The sequence below is a fragment of the Phaethon lepturus genome, unplaced genomic scaffold (genome assembly GCF_000687285.1).
Source record: "Phaethon lepturus isolate BGI_N335 unplaced genomic scaffold, ASM68728v1 scaffold5418, whole genome shotgun sequence".
Classification (NCBI taxonomy): domain Eukaryota; kingdom Metazoa; phylum Chordata; class Aves; order Phaethontiformes; family Phaethontidae; genus Phaethon; species Phaethon lepturus.
This window is the reverse complement of record NW_010558152.1, coordinates 1-18,319: the sequence shown is the minus strand read 5'-3', so window position 1 is coordinate 18,319 and position 18,319 is coordinate 1. Positions and strand designations below refer to the sequence as shown.

General features: G+C 41.4%; 1 protein-coding gene across 1 annotated transcript; it reads left to right on the top strand.

Annotated features, from left to right (window-relative positions):
- The first annotated feature begins 9,077 nt into the window (after window positions 1–9,077).
- Window positions 9,078–12,900, top strand: LITAF (lipopolysaccharide-induced TNF factor). The gene is made up of 4 exons (XM_010292953.1): window positions 9,078–9,125; window positions 11,743–11,926; window positions 12,321–12,477; window positions 12,792–12,900. Exons 1-4 carry the CDS (start codon window positions 9,078–9,080, stop codon window positions 12,898–12,900), a joined length of 498 nt encoding a protein of 165 aa, XP_010291255.1.
- Window positions 12,901–18,319: the final 5,419 nt, after the last annotated feature.

Here is an 18,319-nt window from a genome sequence, read left to right as displayed (position 1 = left end):
GGGACGGTCAGGAGGCGGCCCGGGAGAGGATTATTCCGAGGCTGTTGATTGCTCGGTCGGAGTAACGTGCTAAACGTCTGTAACCTCTCCTGCCGGGGAGAACACACTGTGTGGTACCGTTCCTGTTTTGTCAGTATAAAATCAGTGTGACCCGAGTGGCATTGGTTGTCTTACTAAAATAATAATATGTCAACGTCTTACTTGTAATTATTACTGCATTTTATATTCTCACGAATGCCTGAGAAGTTCACACGACTTCAAAATAATATTTCTCAGCAGGTTGGTAAACTAGGAAGTTATTGTCCAGCGTTCAGACAGCCAAGATGGTGGCCCAAGCAAGTGCTGTGTTACTGCTTGCTGCTGTGTGCTGCAAAAATCCCGAGTGCTCTGATAAACCTGTATATCCAGCCTGATTGTTTAAAAAAAAGGTTAGCCTTTAACCTGGGTTTCATTCCGGGTGCTGCTCTGATCAGCAGCTGTCTTAAACTCTGCTGTGCTGGGAGCCCCTGTAATTCCCTGAGGTGCTGGAGAGCAATTTGGGATTTCTAGTGAAGAGGACTGAGTAGGAATTGTTTAAGGGATTAAATTGTGTCAAATTTTAGCAAGAGATAGATTACGGGGAGGGCAACAGCATATTTGCTTGGCCAAGCAGTGTTAGGAAAGCTGTATTTATAAGCAGTTCTTTTCCATTGGCTGCTTTTGGGGGGGTGTAGGGGGGTGTGTGTGTGTTTTTTTTTTTTTAATACCAAGCAGAGGGGTGGGTTACTACCTTCTCTTTCTCTTGTCCCCAGGCTAATCTTCAAGTAGTGCCCAGGATTGTGAGACACATATTTGCACCGGCTGTATGAAGCAATAGTTCAAATATCTCTTCAAAGTCGACCTTTAAAGCAGAAGGGACATTAGCAAAATTAAGTTGAAAAGCTGAAGTTGTGGTTACCTCCACAATATTCAGTATTTTGAAGAGGTTGTGTTGTAGTCCTGATGTCATCTTGTTCTTTATTAGTAATTTCTGTTTTGACGAATAACTTGAAGGGATTGATACTTGTTTTTATTTTTATACCATCCACTGTAGTACTTGGTAAATGTTATCTCTGCTTCAGATTTGAAACTTCAAAGTTAAAATAAGAAAAGGAAGGCATAGGAGAGGTGGTTACCATGCCAGGGGTGCTGCCAAATGCTGTGAAGACCTGAGACCTGTTTGCATCTGTCTTTAGGAAGCGGGGGGGGGGAGGAGAAGTGGAAAAAGCAGTAAAAACATAGCAGTCATTTTTAAATTGAACCAGCTGTCCAAAACTAGTCAGTGGTAAGCAATGAAAAACGCAACGTAATTTAAAAATGAGTATTGAATGTTAAATATCAAGACTAGAAGTATTCATGCTGGAAGTTATGATCATGACCATTTTGAAATCTATGAAAGGGTGTTGATTTCTTAGAACTTGCTTTTAGTAAAGCAGAGGTGAGGGTGGTCTTCGGTCATGCAGTGTGTGCGCAGAGCTGTGTCATGGTTCAACCCCGGCCGGCACCACACAGCTGCTCGCTCGCTCCCCTGCCAGCGGGATGCGGGGAAGAGACTTGGAAGGGTAGAAGTGAGAAAAGTCATGGGCTGAGATAAGAACAGTTTAATAGGTGAAATAATAATAATTGTAATGAAAAGGAAAACCCAAGACAGACAAGTGATGCAAATGAAAACAATTGCTCACCACCAACTGACCGATGCCCAGCCAGGCCCCGAGCAGCAGCCTCCCGCCAACCTTCGCCTAGTTTTATTGCTGAGCATGATGTCATATGGTCTGGGATATCCCTCTGGTCAGCTGGGGTCAGCTGTCCTGGCTGTGTCCCCTGTGTCCCCTCCCAGCTGCTTGTGCACCCCCAGCCAAAACCAGCACACTGACTGCGGGCAGTTGGTCAGCATTCAGCTCTGTAGTTTAGTCACAAGGGGAAACTTTTGTTTTTCTAAAGAAAACAGGAGGTCAGTGGTTATTAAAAAAATATCTGTGGAATATTTGATACGACAGATATAGCTAAAAAAAACTTAGTGAGTTCAGTCGTCTTTGACCGCTGTCTTGTTACCTCTTCAGTCTGCCAGAGCTGCAGTGTGAGTATGAGAACGGTGTGAAAGAGCAATGCCTGTCCTCAGGGAAGCGATGGCTTACCACAGTTAACTGTTCCTGCATACGCACTGCGCCTGTGGCCACGTCTGTCCTTCTGTACCAGCTCCCGTGTTTGTCCTAGCTACGTGGCTACTGTAAAACCCACACTGGACTGAGTACACAATTCCCTTTCTAATAAACCTGTCTGCATTTCTGCTTAGTCTACTGGGAAGACTGTGGGACTACTGAAATGTGTAAATGTTAGTAGTGTTTATATTACTGTGCCTTCAGCGTAAGCTGGAAGAGTGAACAAACTTGTGACAAGTTCTTTATAGAAATGTTTATGGACTTCACTAAAATCCCGATGAAAGCCGTAAGGAAGGCAGTTGGCAGTATTTCGGAGACTTTCCCGCACTCCAGGAAAGCGAACAGGCTTGTGTTGTTGTTGGGAAGCTTGTGTGCTGGGTCTTAGACATACTTTGTGGGGGTGGAGTGACTCCAGCCCTAATCGGATACGTAAGCCTGAAGTTCTTTTTCTTTGCCTGTTGTCTTTTGTACCTGTGAAATTCGCTGTAGGCATCTTTTGGGTGTTGAAAGGGCTTTTTGTCTTGAGAGACATGGTCAGTTAAGGTGTAGAATCAAGAGATGCTACCTGAGGCCTATATTAAAACTTTGAAAAATGACTGTGGAAACATGTATAGGAATTGGCTTGGTTGGAGAAGAGCAATCATAGATTACAAATTAACTTGTTTATGTTGTTTAGAAGTACTGCTTGCTTTCTTTTGAGTTTGCAGTCTGGAGGTGTGTGTCCACAGAGCCTTACCCTTGTAGCTGAAGGTTCAAGGGAGACATTTTTGGATGGTGAGGGAGAGGCTGAATAAATAGCTTACCAGTGCGGGAACCAACAACAATTTTAGATCGCTTTTTTCTCTTTTTGGTGTGCGGACAGGTGTGTAGGTGGTGTATATATATGATAAGGAAAGTAAGTACTGGCTACTGACTCAGCAGAGGAGTTGGCCCACGCGGCTGCAGAGGCACCGAGAGTGTCTGGCTGCGTGACTGAACTCTGCGCTCGCTCAGCTGGTGCGTGGTGGGGGTTGATTATTCCGAGGTACAGTGTGGAAAGGAAAAGATGGCTGATCCTGGAGGGCGGCAGTGTTGACATGGACAGATAGAGATGTGAGTGGTGGGGAGGTAACATGGACATTCTAAGACCAGCAGAGGTTTACCAGACAGGAGGCAGTGGGTTGAGAACTCTAGTTGAGAAGATATTGTAGTAGAAGTGAGATAAACATCAGAATATATAACTGTTTAAAGGATGATGTAGACACAAGAGAAGCTTTTTATGAGTTAATGCTAAAACTTACTGCTAAGTTTGGAACCATGATAGACTGGAGTTTCTAGAGCATTTCACAAAAAAAAGCAAGAAAATCAAGCTTGTCTTAAATTCCCTGAAATTCCTATGTTCTCAAAAAGATGTATTTACATTATGTCTTGTGAAGTAAGGAAAAATAATAATAAAATGTAAAGTCCACTAATAAAACCGAGCTTCCTTTTGATATCAAGATACTGATCCAGAATCTGCATTCTACTAGGTGTACAACAGTACTTGTGGCACAAGAAGTATTTAATAGCCATACAGTTCCTATTGTTGCTGCCAGTCTCTGTACTTGGAATGAATTAGTGCTTCTCTGACCTTAACCAAGCTGGCAGCAATGGAGACAGCCTGGCAATTAAGGCAGTTTGTCCTCAGTGAAGATGTCATTAAAGCAAATGAATTTGTTTTATTTACAGCATGACTGGTATCTCTTGGGTCAGTTTTGTCATAACTTAGTATTTAGTCTTTAGTGTATGGATAAAAATGGAACTGGACATTTGTAATGTTTCTAGTGCAGTAATGTAACTTCTGTTTTCTGGGTTATTATATAGTAATTTAGGTTGAACAAGGGATCTCCGACGTCATTTGGATCAGCCACCTGCTTAGGACCTACTTAGGTGAGGTTGTTCAAGGCCCTTTGACGTTGTATTCTGTTATAGCTGTCTATTCCAAAGTGTGTTTCCTACTTCTGTTCTTGTTACGGAATTATTTATAGCCAGCTACGGTGCTGATGGGAAAATTCTGCATTATTATCTGGCTCGTTCACTGTACCTTTTGTTTGCTTCTGGGAAAAACTGTCCAGTCTTAGCTTCTGTTTCCTTCCAACTAATCCATTCTTTACCCTTGTGTGTGTTGCCTACAGATTCTGCTGTTATTCCCAGTGGGTGTTTTCCTGGACTTAAAAGATCAGATACCACAGTCGTCTATAGCCAGCAACTTTCTGCTGTGTACAACAAACGTCCAAAAATCAAGTAAGTCAAACCTCTTTTTTTTTTTTTTTTTTTTTTAAATGCCTGAGACTTTTTGTCTCTGTTTCTCTCCGCCCAGTGCGGTCTGTGCTGTACTCTGCACTTTGAAGCCTGCTTAGGTAATGTTTTTCAAGTTGAGGTGCATAACATCTTGGAATAAGCTTGGACAGCGGGGATATGTGAAGGATGTTATATCCAGGAGAAGGTAGCTGGGCTGGGAACAGAGCAGCAGGAGTGATGAATCTTGCAGGAGTTTCTGAGACAAGCCGCAAGCTTTCAGGTTTGGATGGCAATGGCAGGGAGACAGTGGCTTGGTTCTCTGCTCCTGGCAGCCATGCACATCTTCTGATTTTGTTTTCAGTGCTGTCTACTCCATTGCTCAGCTGAAGGCCATCACACTCCATGCTGTTTTGCATCCTTCCTCTGGCCCCATTTCTCCTGCCAACTCCTCTGCTATGGTCCCAACAGGTGGTGCCCAGCACTCTGTCTTCATCTGGGCAGAAGCTAGTATGCCCCTGCTTGAGATCTGCTGTCTTGCACCCAAACGTGAATGACCAAATTTGTATATTTCTTGTATCTTTTCATCCAATGTATATACCAGTCAATAAAAGTCCCTGAAAAAATGGAAACTGCTAAGAAATCTAAGAAAATAATCACTTCTCATGCTCTTATAAAACTTATGCTTTCTTGATGATATTGTCACCTTGTTCATCACTTGGATAGCCAGATATAGGCTTACTTTATTTTCATGTCCTTGCCTTGTCTTGCATGGCATCTTTGCTAGTGTGTTGTACCTCTCAGTAAAAATTCTCTGGAAAGCAATTTGATGTAACGCATTCAGGTAAACTCACGTTCAGCAATATTCCTTACAGTGGAAGATAAAAAATAAACCATGTACTTCTTTTCTAAGTCACCCTAATACATGTGTGTAACAGAAATGTCCCTCCTCTTGCTGAGAGTGCGTTTTGTATTGATTCTGAGGTTTGGAATGATGCGCTATGAAAGTAAAAACAGATGGGCTGAGATGTTGGGTCTGGTTTCATGATCTGCTTACATTCCCTCACATGAATGTTGTTGCCATCTCCCCTTGTACCACTAGCATTTATGCTATTGTGTGGCTGGTGAGACTAGGGAACCGATATGGCTGAAAACTCACTCCATAGTGGTAGGCAGCCAAAGTGGCAATCTTCCATTCTTAGAAGAGCAGTGCTTGCTATTGCATTAAAAGCAGGTGCTATGCTCAGGTTTGGGTGGACAGGGAGAGAGGGATGACTCTACAGTTTCCTCCATCTTCTCCAGCCTCCCAGGAGCAACACTTCTGTGCATAAGTTTCTCCTTGTGTGGTGTGTTAGTGTGAGGACTGTGCAAACCTGTTTTTTTTTCTCCACTGCTGATACGGGAGCAGAGAGATCATCTACCCACAGTTATCCTTGAGGTCCTGTTGCTGCTGTTACCTGTGTGGTGCTGTGGAATCCATTTCTACTAGACTCTTGTGCAGGTCAAGAAAGCAGCTGGGATTAAAAAAAAGTGTTGCCTAATAATTCATCTGTAATTTTTAGGTAAAGTGTGAATGACTTGACTTACCTTTCCACTTTTGACTTGTTCCCCCTCCTGTTTTTTTTTCTGTTTGTCCTTGGGCAAAAGGTATTTCCCTGCATTCTTAGAATACGTGTTTGCATCCTGCCTTCAGAAAAAGGCTGCGGTTTTAAACTACATAATGTTGACATACCAATCTGGGCAATATAAAGAATTCTTTTAAGATGGGAGATGCATCCTATGGTGAGAAAGTGTTAATATATGTTCAGTTTTGGGTGTGGAGAGGACAATTTGTGGTTACGGTAATCATCACTAGGTGAAAATGCATGAAAGGCATGTGAGCCAGATTCTGACCCTGACTGGTCTGTGTCATGAATGGAGTGTGAGGAGGGAAGGGGAAAGTGACTGTAGCCCTGTAGCTTTCTGCAGCTCTGTATTGTGGAGCACGACACAGATAACGGCACCCTAACATTCTTGCAGTATATCTGCCCCTTGGGAGGAAGGGCATTCTGAATACATTTCCCCTCCTAGAACAGATAATGGCCTAAGCGTGAATATGTATTATTTGGCAGATGTAGCAGGTATAGGTTATCACAGGGCAACCTTTTGTTTTGGGCATGTTAAGCAAGACCTATATAGCTTCTGGACTGTGATAAACGTGTTCTTTTTCTTATTTTCCCCGTAATGCCTGTATTCATCTTGATGAAGAAGATCAGAATAGGAGTCTTCCTCATCTACACTAAGTTTTAACAGTTTGATACTTCATTTAGCATCCTGAAGAAAGTGCCCAACTTTAGAGACTCATGTTGTGGGAAGGTGTACTGAGGAATGCTATGCAGCTCTTGAAAAAAAAAAAAAACCCTGTGTAAGTAATAATGTATATTTTAATTCGTTACATAAACATTATTGGACAGTTGCCTGATGAGATACAACCCTGCTGAATCCCTTTGCAGTGTGTAGCTGCTTCTAAGCCCACTTCTAGTTTAAAGTTGGAGTTTTATCTTGGATGATTTTAGTCAGATGCAAGCCCTGAATCCCATGATAGAAAGCTGTGAGAATCTTGGGTTTATAATGAATGCTTGGTTAATAAGTTCTTCAGATAAGTTACGCTGAGGTTCTGATTCACTTAATTCACTTTCTCCAATAGCAAGATAAAAGGAAAGTTTAGCCAGGTGTTGTGCCTTTTTTTTTTCAGGTACAGCCTGCAAATTCTTTTGCTGTCTTTAAAACTGGCAGTTCTGGGTATGGAGCAAATGCAGACCCTGCTGCTGGTTTCAGATTGCTGCATGGAGTTTGAGTTTAGGAATTAAAATGGTGGGGGGGTGTTTCAATTAGCTGAAATACGATTTTGCAAAATGCAGAACCCTGCAAAAACTACTGCATGCCACTGAGTTTCATGAAGTATTCAAGAGGTTCAAAAGGCTTCTATTCCCCAAAATTCATTTGGCTTTAGTGCACTTGTAAAAGTGACATAGAGCTGTGCTGCACTCTTCATTGGAAAGAAGGGTATCTGCGCATCCTTCTGTCAGTAGAATTTGTTACTTGTCTTCCTGATCTGCAGCTAGCATAAGTAATTAATCTGGTTTTGTTTCAATATAGTGGTTTGTGAATGCTGTGGCTTTCACCAGCCTTTTCCCTCCCTGTATCCTGACTTTGTTCTGTATGTACAGCAATAGACCTCTGCAGAAAGGAATGAACTGGAAGGGTGTTTTTCCCCATGCTGATGTTGATGTGCTTATGAAGGAAATGATTTGGGCTGAGAAGAGTGCTCTGAGCATTAAGTACTTGTGATTCTTTCTCTTGAGCAAATGAAACGAAAAAGTAAAATCTGGAGAAGGGAGCTGGTGCTTTTGCTGCTTTATTAATTCTTCTCTGGAGTCTAGTGACTCATCTGCCCAAAGTTAGAGTGCACCTGGGCGCAGTGAGTCAATGTCCACGTTACCAGTGCGTACCTGGAATACAAGAGGTTTTTTATAAAGAGCAGAAGAATGACGTGGGATGGGTAGCTGAAGCCATTGGTCTTTATCTTACCACATGCATTTCTAAAGACTCAAAGCAAAAGAGTAGTGAGAGTCTGGGAAGGGAAGCCAGAACTGCTCAGTTCTTCTCTCTGCTTTAGTGGCATTTGGATCTGAAACTTCCAGATGTGAATGGAAACTTCTTGTGTATCAGTGTAAAAGGCTGCCTGGTTTTGCATTTAGTGTGCTTGTTGGTCTTTCAGTGTTTGCATATCCTGGTTTGAGATAGCTTTAATGTTGCCTGATGGTTTGCATACATGCTACCTCCTAACTTTTTGGTGTATTTGACTTCCCTGTTACCTTCACCCATCTTATCCTGTGTCTTTTCTTGCAGTCTGGTACCAGTCACTGAACGGTCTTCCTTTTTGAATTATTTGGGAGCAGCATTGGAGAGCAGCTTTTCAGAAGACGAAACTTGTGGATTCAGTTTCTGCTTCTGCCATCAGCTTGCTTTTGTGCCTGTTTATCTTTCAGTTAGTAAATTGCTGCTGTTTCGCAAGTAGCTGGGTACAATTTGTTAAGGTGTTGAAAAGTCAAGTCTTCCATATCCTATACGGACGCTTCAGATTCTGCATCACTTTTTATATGATCTGGGGTTGGTTTGTAATATTAATCTTCTGTCCTCTTTGTAATCAGGCATTATGCGTTAGTTGCTCTTCCCAGACATGTCTGTATCAGTGGTGTTTTATATAAGACTGTATCTGTAAAACATACTGTGATTAAAGTTCTAAGCCGCTCTGTACCTGTTTGCAGGGAGCAAAGTGCAAAAGGAAACTATGGAAAGTTTATTAGTGTCTTGCCCAATTTGTCTAGTGCTTAAGTAGCCTTATTAATAGACATAGGGAAAAGCTTATTATTTTAAAGTTTTTCTTACTGTTTTCCTTAAAGTTTACTCTCAGAGGAGTTTGTTTAGTGCTTCTTCATTACTACCTGTCTGTCTTCATTATTCTCTCTAGTCTTTTGAAACTAAAGAAACTCAATTTCTTTGGCTTTTTCTCAGAAGTCCTCTTTTCTAGCCTTTATGATTGCTCTTGGTGCTTTTCTTTGGAATCAGTTAAGCTGTTTGTTTCTTAGATACTGTACTCCCATGGGGGCTTTCTCAGAGCAGGAGAACTTTTTCAGCTGTTGTACGGACGCTGCTTTTGCTTACGCATCCCTGTGTGGTGTTTGCCATTTTCATGGCACTGTCAGCTTATACTCAGCTTCTGGTCTTGTAGATCTGCTGGGTCCTTCTTTGCAACCCAGCTGCCAAAGTGATCAGTTCTTCTGAATGAAGAATGTGATATATTTACTGGGTGATAGGTGGAAAGAGGTGCATTTTAAACAGTACAAAAAGTGAGATTTTAGGAGACCAATGGAAAAAGGGGGTTAGTTAGGCAGTTCTTTCATAGCTCACTAATAGTAGGACTCCACATCTTAATTTAGAAGTCCAGGATGCTTTGACCTTGGGGTGGCTGTTACACAATGCCTTGAAATGGTGATGAGAAGATCCTTTTTCAGAATAGGCAGTGGAAAAGTTCCAGATCTGTGCACAAAATAGCTACATTCTTTCCTGGGATGAATCCTGTTGATGCATTTGGTTGTTAAACTGGTGCTTTTAAGCATTAAAATATATTGAAAAAGGCAAACAAATTCTGGACTTCATCTGCACACGTAAACAAAATGGAATGAGGTAATCTGGCAGAAGGTAGTTCTAGATGCATAGTTTCACAACAGTTATCTCTACTTCGGAATAATAAATTCTCTGCTAAAGTAATCATTCTAGGTTCAAAGTAAAAGGGTTATTCAGGCCACTGTGTGGGAAACTATTGTGCAAATAGGTCATTGCACAATAGTTGTAAGTTTGTTCTCCACTGACTGTTGCTCCTCCGCTGTCTGCTGTGACTATGTATTGATTTCAGTGTGAAAGAAATTGTGACCTTCCATTTTCTCAGGAAATAAATTCTCAAAAGTAATTTTACAGTTTAAGGGTTAGCCAGGTTTTATACTGAGATTTCCCCCACCTCGCCCTTGTTTTCTGGGCCAGAAAGCCAGCAAGGTCTTCATGCACAATGTTACTCTCTCTGATTCTTCGTTTTTCTTTTCCTTGTCCGTCTGTGTAGTGACTCTGTGTATTGAGCAGCCAAGTTACAGCATACTTCCTGGATTGTAAAAATCCACAGCATAGCTTGTGAGGCAAGGATTGTTCACTGGTTGTCCTTGAGATTTTAACCAGATCTAAACTCTGATCTTTAATGTTCAGCTTTGAATCAGCTTTTTTGGGAGGAAATACCATTTTTGTGTAAGGTAGAAAAGGAAGTTGGGCTGTGAACCTTGCCAGTATTTTTCTGAAGCAAGTGACTACCAAGTTAGTCAAGTTTGTGTATTTAGGTCCTGTTATTACCATGCAATGCAGTGGTGTTCCAAGCTGTGATATGGACAGTGGGGAGAACTGTTGAGCTTGAAACGCCTGGCATCTCGCACCACAAGACACTGCGTTTATGCAGCAAGCCACTGTTTTCAAAGCAACAAGCTTTGAAAATAAAAATACCCACAACAATGTAGCATTATTTCTTAACATACTTTTTTGTTCCTTTTTTTCCCCTCCTTATCAGTGCAATTTCTCTTAATCCTTTTATTCATGCTAGTGCTATGGTTAATTATAGCTTCAATATTACTATAAGAATATAGAATTAATATTCTAAGTACAGGTTGCCCTTCGCAAATAATACTGGGTGAAAAGACTTGTGCATATACAGAGGGATCAAATGTGCAACAACAGAGAATGGAGTATGGTTCTCAGAGCTGTCTGATGGTCCTTAGATGGAAGAGAAGAAGGAAGATGCTTAATCAGCGTTGATGCCATGAGGGATTGTTCAACACAGAAATTGGTGGGCAGAGTATAGGAAGTGGGTAGGCAGGGAGAAAGAGGAAGTCTGCATTGAAATCACAATCATTTCTTTCCACTTTGGGATGTTAGCATTGTTAAACTCGGCGGTTAGCATTGTTAACGGCAGTTAGCATTATTAAACTCTGTAATGAAATAACATTTGGTGGAGGAAAGTCGCATTAACAAACTCATTGAACCTTTGGTAAGCAGCAAAAATGGCAACCGTAGGCTTATTTGAGCTTTGAGTTGAGTTGGATGTACTTAATTGTTTGGGGTTTCTTTTTCTTTCAATATAAATGTGTTCTGTTTTTTTTTAATTTCAGACTGCAGCAGAGACAAATAGCCTTTTTAAAATATTTGAGCTTCATCACAAACCAGGCTCATGTTAGCAACTACCATGTGGCCTATCATGCTGTTTGATTTTTTTTTCAGGAGAGCTGGAGGGGGAATGGATCTGAAATACTGTTCTTGAAATTGCCAGATAGCTTAGTATACTAATAACGATGCCCCAAGTCCCTGTTTTAGCATTTTTAACTTATAAAGGAAGAATTGGTGGTGGAGGAAAAAAAAACCAAACAAAAAACAACAAAAAACCTCCACTACAAACCAAAAAAACCCAAAACAAACACCCCCCCCCAAACAAAACCCCAAAAAACCTATCCTGTGAAAAGGAAGAGTAAAGGAAAGAACAACAACAATGAAATCAAAATTAACATTTAATACTATCAGAAACAAATAACAGTCAATAAATTTTATGCTGGTAAAGGTGCATTTTAGTTTAGTTATCTTCTTGCTTTCTGTCTGAGTAGAGAGCCTAATTAATTGTCACTTGCCCTCAATAAATAATGTCTTTTGTTATAATTTTCTTTCTATTATGTTTTAGATAACAATGTCTGCTCCAAGTGGCATCCCTGTCCCATCTGCACCACCTTCTTATGAGGAAACAACAGGAATCAATGTGAGCTATCCTCACCCCTATCCTGTCCCAGAATCTGGCCAGAAACCAGATGGGAAGGGAATGAGCCCTCCCCCGTACATGGGACAGCCAGCACCAGTGAATAACCCTGGTAAGCCTGAAAAACTACTGTACCTCATGTTAAGGAGGTGTCAAGTAGCTATGTAATAGATGCTGTGCAGAAGATTAAAGATCGGGGTTCACAGGTGTTCCCAACCTTCCAAAAAATATTTTTGAAGGGAATAAGGTGAATCAATTCTTGTGAGTCCTTTAATGTGCACTAATATCAATAACATCAGTTGGCTTTCTGCAGTCTTTAATGCAGCCTTAAGACAGTGTGCTTCTGCATTAGGAAATGCCATGGTGATTTGTCTTTGTCATTGAGTATTTCATTGCTCTGAGTTTCAGATATTTCATAGTAGCTGGTTCTAGCTCAGAGGAAGTTAATTAAACTATCCTTTTTTCCTTATTTACCCATTGAGTAAACAACATCTTTCTCTGCTCAGTTACAGTTCAGACGGTGTACGTGCAGCACCCGGTAGTATTTTATGACCGCCCAGTTCAGATGTGCTGCCCTTCCTGTAACCAGATGATAGTGACACGTCTCTCATATGACTCGGGAGCTTTGACTTGGCTGTCATGTGGTGGCCTCTGCCTGCTGGGGTAGGTTGATTCCAATTTGCACTTTATTCTTCTCTTACATGACCTTTTATAGCTCTAAGGAGTAACGAAGCTCTTGGCTTTGTTGCCTTCTCGTTCTGTGGTTTGAATAGTGTACATCTGCATTTCAGTCCTGTAGGACCTTAAGGCTGCTCTAGAACGCTAGAGTGATGGACTCCATTGCCATGTGTGTTCTTCCTAAAGCCTCATGGCACCAGTTTTACTGATGGCTTTCGCAGGAAATATATTTTACCTTCTTGTGTATCTAACAAGTGGTAAAACATTGTTTGTTGTTTTTGTTTTTTTTTTCTGTACAGGTGTATAGCTGGCTGCTGCTTAATTCCCTTCTGCATTGATGCCCTAAAGGATGTGGATCACACCTGTCCGAACTGCAGTGCTCTTATTGGCTCTTACAAACGTTTATAGGCAGTGTTTAAACATTGATAATTGACTAAGTTGGTTAGGACCTCTACAAGCCCTTTCTGAAGCTTCATGGAGACTTCTGGTTGTTCCTGTGCATTCTGTCACTGGAAACCAATCAAAAGTAATGTTTATTGCTAGATTGTTTGAATAAGAATTTGCTTGAGGGGATTCTGACTTAGGTCTGTAAAAAGTACATGTAATCTTTATGGGCCACTCAGTCCAGCACCAGTTGATCGCAACTAAATGTTTTCCCTTTCTGCTTTATGCAAAACAGGTTGATGATGTTCTTCAGTTAATCTTGTCTCAGTCATGTTGCACACTGGTGTGCTTGCTTACAGTCTCAGCACAGACCAAGAGGAGAATGTCTATGGAGACCTATATAGTCTCATGCTTGGTGTTGATGCTTTTGCGACAGCATTGTTTACAAACCGGCAGGGAGTTGCTTGCCTTTGGGACAGGTGCCCCTCTTTGCCAAAAGAAGTGATTTGTTGGCGTCTTTTCATGAGCACTAAAATTCACTTTAAAACTTTCTTAGTTGAAAGAGAACCAAACCTAAAGGCTTCTTCCTTCTTGGAGGCTGCTTTACCAAATGGACAACTCAGGTTATTGTGCATCAATGGTGATTCAATCTGGTGCCTGAATTTCCTTGCCAGTTTTAAGTCTAGTCATATCTCTACTCTGCAGTAAAGATGTTCCTACAGGAACTTTTAATAGATATTTTTTCAGACTTTTTTGTTTGGTTGGGTTTTTTTACTGCTGATTTATAAATCTGTGAAGTGTTTTCTCTCTACTCCAGTGGAAATGCCTGTAGAGCCTTGGTTATAGACTTGGAAAACTTCCTTTTGCATTTATGTAAGTCAGCTAATAGATCATAAACAAACCTCAGCCTTATCTTAAGGCTTGAATTCCGTCTGCAAAACACATACAGGATCTGTGCTGTTAATCTGTTTGTTAATTACTGTTTCTTCATTGAGAAGGTAACATGTTTGTTAAGGAGTTTCTCTGATGATTATTTGCATTTGTACTCTGATTTTTCTAAATGAAAGAGAAGATCTGTTTTCAGAAACTGAAGCTGGATACGCTTACTTAAGACGATGATCACAAAAAATTAGGGAATGAGCCTCTGAAGGTTCAAGTATTTTACTATGTCATAAGCAGCAGACTTGGTCCAAATAACTTCTTCATGCATTCACTTGAATGATACCTGTCTAGAAGAGGCAGACAGGTGTTTAAACAAGGCTATGATGCTAACACTGTATTAATCTCTGTAAAAGTAAAAAGCTAAAGTAAATACAAATGAAAAAAAAATACTGCATGTACTGTTCTTGCCAAATGTGCCTTCTGTAAGTATTTGGTATAAGTTAACTTTTTTTAAAAGTTAGCACTTCACATTTGAAATCCAGGAGTTTTGTGGATCACAAATGCAACCTCTAGGCCTTGTGTTAATTAATTTTTGTAAACTGCTGCTGCTTTTGCATCAGTCTGCAAGTGGTTTAAGAGCTTCCCTGTGCATTTGGAAAAGGTTTCTGATCATATGTCTCCCTGTACCATAAGAATTTACCTGAGCAGCTACTAACTGGCAAGAGAATGATGGAGGTAAAAAGCTGGTAGTTTTATAGCTTTCCGCTTTGATACGGTCTGATGTTTTCTGTCTGCTGCTGCACCGCCATGATGCTTTTGATGTTCTTTAAGGGCCTGGGTGATGCGCCGTTGAATTTTCTGTTTTGATGACACAGGCATTGATTCTAATTTACACAAGTCACATGTGTTACTGTAAAGCAGTTTTTTCAATTTTTTTTTACACACACATACACTCCCCACCCCTCCCCAGATTTCACAGAAAATGTATTTTTTGTCAGTTTATCATCAGAGCAAGACAGGAAGAAGCAATGAAGCATGCAGTGTTTCCAAACTTGATGTTTGCTTGTGTGGCGGGGGAGATTTTTACTTATTTTAGTACCCATGTCAGTCTAGCCTGCATAATCCTGACAGATAGTAATTTGGTGAGTAAGTCTTCAAATTGTCATTCCCTTAGCTCCCCTTTTCTCTACAAAGTGGTGGTTGGAAAATGTAAGGTGGTGGCACCAGAATGCAGAACAACACTGACTAAAAAAGTAATTATGTAGGGTTTTCACAATCCCGTCAGAGGTATACCTGCTGCGGCACAGACACAACCATGGCCACAGATGCTCTGAGATATACCTGCTCTGGCATGGGCGTACGCACGGCCACAGACGCTTCGGGGTGTCCTGCTCCCGCATGGACTCACCCGCAGGTCACAGTCCCTTCGACTCGAGTTCACACTGGAGTTCCAGCCTGTCCAGTACAGCGGCACAGAAAAAGCAGCAATGCCCTGGACATCTGCCAGCCCAGGTGTAAGGCCATTGCTGTTATCAAAATCTTCCCAGGCACAGCAGATTCAGACGATGCGCGGAACAGCAGCACGGCAGCGGCGAAAGCAAAACCCCAGCCACTAACAAGCACTGGACCCTAATATATGTAAGGAAAGCAAACCCATGGCAAGTGCAGGGGCCTGGCAATTAATAGCTAAACAGCAATAACAGCTATAAATTCTATCTAGCACATTCCAGTCAAACCTGTCATTATCTCAGAACCTTCGTGCCCCACGTTGGGCGCCAAAAAGGACTGTCGTGGTTTAGTCCCAGCTGGCAACTAAGCCCCACGCAGCCGCTCGCTCACTCCCCCACAGTGGGACAGAGGAGAGAATTGAAAGAGTAGAAGTAAGGAAGTTCACGGTTTGAGATAAAGACAGTTTAATGGGTAAAGCAAAAGCCGCGCACGCAAGCAAAGCAAAACAAGGGATTCATTCACCACGCCCCGTGGGCAGGCAGGTGTTCAGCCATCTCCAGGGAAGCGGGGCTATATCACACGTAATGGTTTCTTGGGAAGACAGATGCCATCACTCCGAACGTGCCTCCACCCCTTCCTTCTTCTTCATCCCAGCTTTATGTACTGGGCATGACGTTATATGGTAGGGAACATCTCTTTGGCCAGTCTGGGTCAGCTGTCCCAGCTGTGTCCCCTCCCAGCTCCCTGTGCACCCCCAGCCTTCTTGCCGGCAGGCCAGCACGAGAAGCTGCAGTGTCCTTGACTACTTAGCAACAGCTCAAAACATCAGCACGTTATCAACAGTTTCTCATCCCAAATCCAAAACATAGCCTCACGCTAGCTTCTGTGAAGAAAATTAAGTCTACCCTGGCTGAAACCAGGACAGTTTTGTTCTATGGGCACAATCCATTGCATCTCTTTAAATTCCCCTTACGGATTGAGAATAGGACATGTAATGTTGGCAGGTATTCCATCTAATTAAGCGTTCAGCAAAACTTTCTGCCGCACCTTCTGTACTGAAATTTCCTTAATTACAAAGTATGTGTTTGTTCTCTTGTGTATGGAATTATCTACAGAATGCGCCAAAGTAACTTGCTTTAGTTAAACTTACTTCAGACAGACAAATGCAGGATATAACTTGCTTTGTGTGAAAGTTCTTTGTGTTTGATTATGTTGAAGTTGCTGTTTGTTTTTAAAACTGATTATATTTAAAATAAAAACATTGTCTTTCATATCTAGTGCTTGTAATTGGAAAATTACAACATTTGGAATGTTTCCAAACACATGAATGGCTGAAATGTTAAAATTCAGTCAAGAAATGTAATCATAGGGTGAAATTTTTCAGTCTGTCACTTGGCCCAAGTCTCTGATAAATGGCATTCTCTGGCCTGCAGACTGGCTGTTTACACAAAGCGCCACATTTGAAAATGTGGTGTTTTCCTGCAACTCGGGCCCTTTAATATTTCCCCCTCCCCCCCCCCCCCAACTTAAAGCTCCTTTGGGTAAAACTTCCACTTGCAATACAACTAAACACACATATATAGATAGGGCTACACTTTTACATACCATTGACCAGAAGGGAGAAAACAGATACCAAGTATCATTCTGTTCAGTTGGAAAGAATCGCCATTAATCATGCAAGAACACCCAGCTTTTTTAATGTCTGAAGCACTTTTTTCCTTTTTTTTCTTCTGAGATGCAGAGAATATAGGAAGGCAAGATTAATACCTCCAACAATTTTTTCCTAATGCACTGATTTTTATTATTAAGCAACATTTTGGTTAACTTGTTAATAAGCAAGCCGAGTCGTGAACAAGCAGGTTTTCTCCTCTGTTGATAGATACAGAAATGGCACGCTGACTTCATGCGCTCATGCTATTTCCACATGTAAGTAAGAGGCATAGACCACCTGAAGTCCGCCAACCTCACATGAGAAATTTGGGTGAAGCCTTCCCATACCCCCACCTTCTTCAGCTTTCCAGGATAACGCTGCTTTCTGTTACACTTCGGCAGTGGTATTTTCGTTAGACTTTTAATCGACAGAACTTGCACAATGTTCAGGCTTAGTTAATTCTCATGACGCTTGAGCCAGAATGAAACACAATTTGTTTTTGTCACGCAAAGAGGATCCAAAATAAAAGCTGTTAAAACAAGCAAAAAGCAGCTGCTAGCTTTACAAGAGGGAGCTGTTAAGCAAGAGCACAGTGGTTTCAAAAAGCTGCTATTTATTGCAGTGTTTGTGAAAGAACTTCTGGCAGTCTACCCACAAGTTCTTTACTGAAGAAATGAGTTGTGATCTGTGTACTCAAACCCGGTTAATTATTCTTCATAACTGAGCAGTAGAAGGTGAGTAATGGAGTATGCACTGTCATACTAGGAACAAAAACTAAGAGCAAGTACTGTGACAAAAGTATGAAGTGTTTATAGTTCAAGTGAATTGTATTTTATAGCGAATTAACCTTTGTCTTCCTGTTTTCTTCATAAGGTCCTGCGATGTCCCAGAAGCTGATTATCTTTAGGATGACTTTTAATGTATTTTTGTGAGGTGAATACCCTCGTGTATGATGTGCTGGATGTGAATCCAGTATAGAAATAAGTTCTCCAATGAGTGTCTTACTACTTTTTCAAACCAGGAGGCCAAAAGGCGCATGGTGAAACGTGCCAATTGCAAAGGAAGTGCTTCTTACTACCACTTATAATTGATTTTTTTGCCTCGGTTTTAAGAATCTGAACATCAAGTGTCTGTTTGAACAGGTGGCTGTGTGGTTTGAAGATGCTAAAAGTAGAGTAGTCGTACTCAAGTCTAGAATAAACCAAGAGTGAGTAGGAGGCTTTCTGATAGTCCTTTTGTGGTTGGATGTTTTGCTTCATGCAACATCTTGGTCTTCGTAGCCCCCCCCCCCCCCAAAAAAAAAACAAAACAAAAAAACCCCCAAAAAACCAGCTTCAGTGAGCTCCAACGGATTATTGCACTAACGGGGTGTGTGACAGACACTGCTAAAGCCACGGTCCACTTGAATGTGACAACAGCGCTTTCACAAAACATTGGGAGAAAACAAGCCCCACCACCCCC

Coding starts and splice junctions, on each gene's coding strand:
- LITAF (XM_010292953.1), top strand. CDS start 9,078: ATGGGGGCTTTCTCAGAGCAGGAGAACTTTTTCAGCTGTTGTACGGAC. Junction 9,126..11,742: donor TTTTCAGCTGTTGTACGGAC/GCTGCTTTTGCT, acceptor ATTATGTTTTAG/ATAACAATGTCTGCTCCAAG. Junction 12,478..12,791: donor GGTGGCCTCTGCCTGCTGGG/GTAGGTTGATTC, acceptor TTTTCTGTACAG/GTGTATAGCTGGCTGCTGCT.